Source organism: Plutella xylostella, chromosome 9 (assembly GCF_932276165.1).
Source record: "Plutella xylostella chromosome 9, ilPluXylo3.1, whole genome shotgun sequence".
NCBI classification, from domain to species: Eukaryota; Metazoa; Arthropoda; class Insecta; order Lepidoptera; family Plutellidae; genus Plutella; species Plutella xylostella.
In genome coordinates, this window is record NC_063989.1 from 324,700 (window position 1) to 329,079 (window position 4,380).

At 44.5% G+C, this 4,380-nt stretch overlaps 1 protein-coding gene across 1 annotated transcript; it reads right to left on the reverse strand.

The window, feature by feature from the left end:
* Window positions 1-1,312: 1,312 nt before the first annotated feature.
* LOC105385460 (NKAP family protein CG6066) lies at window positions 1,313-4,182 on the reverse strand. Its single transcript, XM_038109189.2, has 5 exons — window positions 3,862-4,182; window positions 3,444-3,582; window positions 2,888-3,120; window positions 2,393-2,648; window positions 1,313-2,082 (listed from the first exon to the last, which is right to left on the reverse strand). The coding sequence occupies exons 1-5, from the start codon at window positions 4,112-4,114 to the stop codon at window positions 1,911-1,913; spliced, it is 1,053 nt and encodes a 350-aa protein (XP_037965117.2). The 5' UTR covers window positions 4,115-4,182; the 3' UTR covers window positions 1,313-1,910.
* Window positions 4,183-4,380: the final 198 nt, after the last annotated feature.

Sequence of the window (4,380 nt, forward strand, 5' to 3'; positions counted from 1 at the left end):
ATTACAAACACTACAACATGTGACCCCGTCTGCCCACAGGTAGTGTCCCCCTCAGACGCGTCCCTGGCGGCGCAGCTAGCGGCGTGCCGCGCGCAGCTGGCGGAGGCGCGCGCGCGGGCCCAGCGGTACCGCGCCCGCCTCGCCCTTTACGAGCAGGTGGATGACTGAACCACACCAAGTGGACAACTGAACCAGCCCAGGGGATGAGTGGGACAAGCGGCTAATGAGCTGGGGGAGTGGGCCACACAACCGGGGATAACAGCGTGTACGCATTAGACGTTCTGAAGTGCGCGCTTGCATGTGCAATATGTGGATGCCTTCAATAGACTGCTGTCCCCAAAGCGCGCGCTTCAAAATTCCTAATGTGCACAAGCTCTGAAGTGGCAACTGAGCCAAGTACCATGTGTCGGAAGATTGTGGCTCAATACGTGACTCTCAATACGAGACTCTCGGATGTGACATTGTGCTAGATGCTAGATGATTGTGTGTAGTTAGTGGGCTGCTCTAACACGCTGGATCATTGGACCTTGTGCATTGTTGGAAGGACTATGATAGTTGTATTAAGATTACGCATTGTGGTAGCATATCAAAGAAAAGAAAAATTTGCGGATTTTTTCATCTACTTATAGGAAAGTTGTACATAAATAATGTAGATTCTTCAAACACTTGATGTGCTGTTAGATAAAATTCTGTGATTAATAATACTTGCTGTTTGAAAATATGATTATTGAAACTGGAACCTCTGTAAAGCGACAGGAATGTGTAACTCAAGTCTAGGCTGGCCTAGACATTCTATTTTACTATTTTCTGAACAATCAAACAGTTGACTAAAGTATTGGAGGCTCTGTATGCAACTCATGTATTAGTATTTAAGGAATATAAGAGTTTGATTGCTATTTAAACAGCTGCCAATTAAATAAACTAAGAAAAAATAATTTTAAAATGAGTGTGAAAGTTGTGTACATAAAAAAGTTTGTTGCTTGATGTGTATTTCTTTAGTCATAGTTTTATATTGGGTTATGTAATTATCGTCATAGTTTTAAGTCATGTGATGATAACTTACTGAATGTTATATTTTGTAATACGGAAAAAGTTTATTAAGGTAACCAGTTGTTCATCAAATTATCATACAGCTCTCTGTTTCTTTTATACTTTTTTAAAAATTTCACCTTTGATGAATTATGCAGAATGTGTATTTCCTTGTTCCCGAATAGTATTATACGATAATTGGCATGTTAGAGTCATTTTAGAAGTAATTTTACTACAAGTGCCTTATTTGTTACATAAGTTCAATAAAAATACATATTGATTAATAAAAAAATTATATATTTACTATTACACCTAAATCAACAAAGTATATTTACAGTATTTCTGCTGTAACGCAAACAATAAAGTATAATACATTTTCAGTTCATTATCTAGACACACTTTACAGTCATCTTCAGTAACACTTTCACACTTGTGACAACCTACATTGCGCCGTGACGCATTTAAGTTTCTCAAATTATACACAAATTTTAGCCAGATTAATGATCAAACCCAGATGGTAAAGACACCAATAACGACAAAACTGGTTAAATTTTTTCGCATAGGCCACTTCACGGCTATTCACCTGTAGTCTATGGCTACTCATGTCTGCGTGGTACCGACCGTCATCCCAGTGGCAAGGCTCTAGGTATCATCCCTCCATTTAAGCTCCTATGGTCACGCTGCCGGTGGTCTCCTCATCTACTGGCAGTGCGAATTTTCACACTACCTGCGGCCCCCTCATCCACTGTCAGTGAATTTGTCACCCTTCCGGCGGTCTCCTCATCCACTGTTAGTACCAGTTGTCCCCGGGAGTTGTCACCCTGTCGGCAGTCTCCTCATCCACTAGTAGCCCAGTTGTCCAGCGGGTCAACTCGGCCCAGCTAGTCGTCGCGGCGCGCGGGCTGGCTGCGCAGCACGTCGCGGAACTGCGCCAGGATCGCGTTCTCCCGCTTGGCGCGCTCCTCCTTGCTGAACGCGGCCAGCGCGCGCTTCTCGTCCGCCGAGTAGATCTGGTTCTCCTTGCGGATACGCACCGCTTCCATGCGACGGTGTCTGAGGACCAAACAAACATTATTGTTACAGGGGTATAGACTTGTCTTTAAAACTACATACACACACACTGTATATTTACTAAGGTAAAGAAATGTACCCATATAATATATCATCGGAAGATCAGGACAGACGAAATACGAGGTTTCAGAGCATTGTTGCCTCTATCTCGTCGCATCAAACATAGCGATTTCATAATAGCTCTCCGAAAATCTTATTTCGACAAGAAAAGCCCTCCAAACGTAAAGACTTATTTCAAGAAGCACCAAACACCTCCACACTTAACTCTACCAAAACTTTCAACACAACCCACCTGCTTCCACTCATAACGTATCCCACACTCTCATACGACGCTATCTCATCCGAGGTGAGTCCGATCTCCCCGCGGCGCGGGATGCGCTTCCCCTCGGCCACGAAGGCGGCCATGGCGGCGCCCTCGCCCGGCAGCAGCGCGCGCCCGTAGTCCTTCAGCCCTAAGGATGGCTCGGAGACGGGTGCTGGGCCGATGAAGTCGGAGGATTCTTCTGTGGGATTCTTGGGGGCTTTGGAGGTTGCTAGCTCGTGTTCCTCTGGAAGGTTGAGTAAGAGTTTGTGTTAGTAATGTAGTAATGCTTATAAGATGCACCACAACAAGATATAATGAAATGGGGCCAGTATGGATTTCCCTGATGGAACAATGTACTTTAGCTTGTAAGAAACTAAGAAACATCTGAATTTCCGAAAACAATGCTGAATTTAATGTATGGTAATGAAATCTATCACATCAACCATAATTTTCAGCTTAGGCAATGAATGTGTATGAACTTACTTCCCTTCTCGACCCACACCTCCTCCTCGCTGCTGCTGCTGGAGGAGTCACTAGCAGAATCCTTGCTCTTCTTCTTCTTCGCCTTTTTCCTCATCTTCTTGGCTTTTTTCAGTTTTTTCTTGAGTTTCTTGAGTTTTCTCTTGGTGTCCTCTTTGTCTTTATCCTTGGACTTCTTTCCTTTCTTCTTGTCCTTGCTCTTGTCGTGTTTGCTCGGTGGAGATTCCTCGTCAGTGCTGTAAGGTAGACATCATTATTGTTAATAAGTGCAGTGGGGTAAGGTAAACATAATCATTCATATATTATTATTAATATTAGTAAATGTATAGTAAGTTTTATCTCCCAGACATTCATGAGTAACTTAAGACAGTGTAACTGAATAATGTTCTTGTTCCATTGAAAAAATGTAGGAGCATTACAGATTCTTTATATGAAAACATAAATTTTGTATAAATTGAAAGAAAAATATGATGAACCAAAGCAACCTGTAATAATCATCAACAGGCTCTCACACAGATCACCACCAGACATTATTAACAACACACAACTGGTAACCTACTCATCAGGCCTGGTGGGCGACTTGCCCCACACGGCGGAGACGCCGACCTCGCCAATCCTCTCCCGCTCCTCGCGCCGCGCGTCCATGAACTCCTCCTCCTGCGGCTTGTAGCGCCCGCGCCCAGGGCCACCACCTAGACCTACGAACAACATTAAGATTTTAATCTCTAAAAGTATTTTCTAACAACCTGTTTCATAGACTAAAATAGTAGCAATAAACTTTTATTCAAAAGAACTATACTGAAATGTCTTAAACGTACACACAAACACCAATATTGCACAAGAGTTGCAATGTTTGTAATTAATTAAGCATTTACTATACTCTTGTCCATTACCAACCAACCACTACCATAGCTAAACATAGCCTTCCAGACATCAGTTTTGTCATGTTTACACACAAAAGACCTCACGAGACTCACCTCCACCGCCGAATCCACCACTGCTGCCTAGTCCGCCGCCGCTGCCGAGCCCGCCGCCGCCGCCGAGCCCGCCGTTGCTCTCCCGGAAGCTGCTGCGGCCGCGCTGCGTGTCCCGGCTGCGCTCCCGGGGCCGCGCGCGCTCGTCCCGCCGGGGGCTGCGCGGTCGCGAGCGGCTGCGGCGGGGACTCTTCTGTCGGGAGCGACTGCGGCTGCGGCGGCGCGAGCGGCTCCGGCGCCGCTCACTGCGATGCATGATGATGTAAAATAGGCCTATATTGGTTTCAACAGGGTTGTAGAGGTTTTTTTGTCTGAAATATGCTTTAAAACGATAATTTCAGTAAAAAATAAACACACAACACAACACGCATCCCTAACCCTAAGTGTCAACTGTCAAGAACACAGAGTAGATTATTTTATACGTCAAGAATCTGTGTTTTTTTCTCTGTATTGTTGTTGACAGATCAGATTTTTCAGGCATGGCATGTTTGCGTAATTTGACATTTTATGACACGTTTAGTT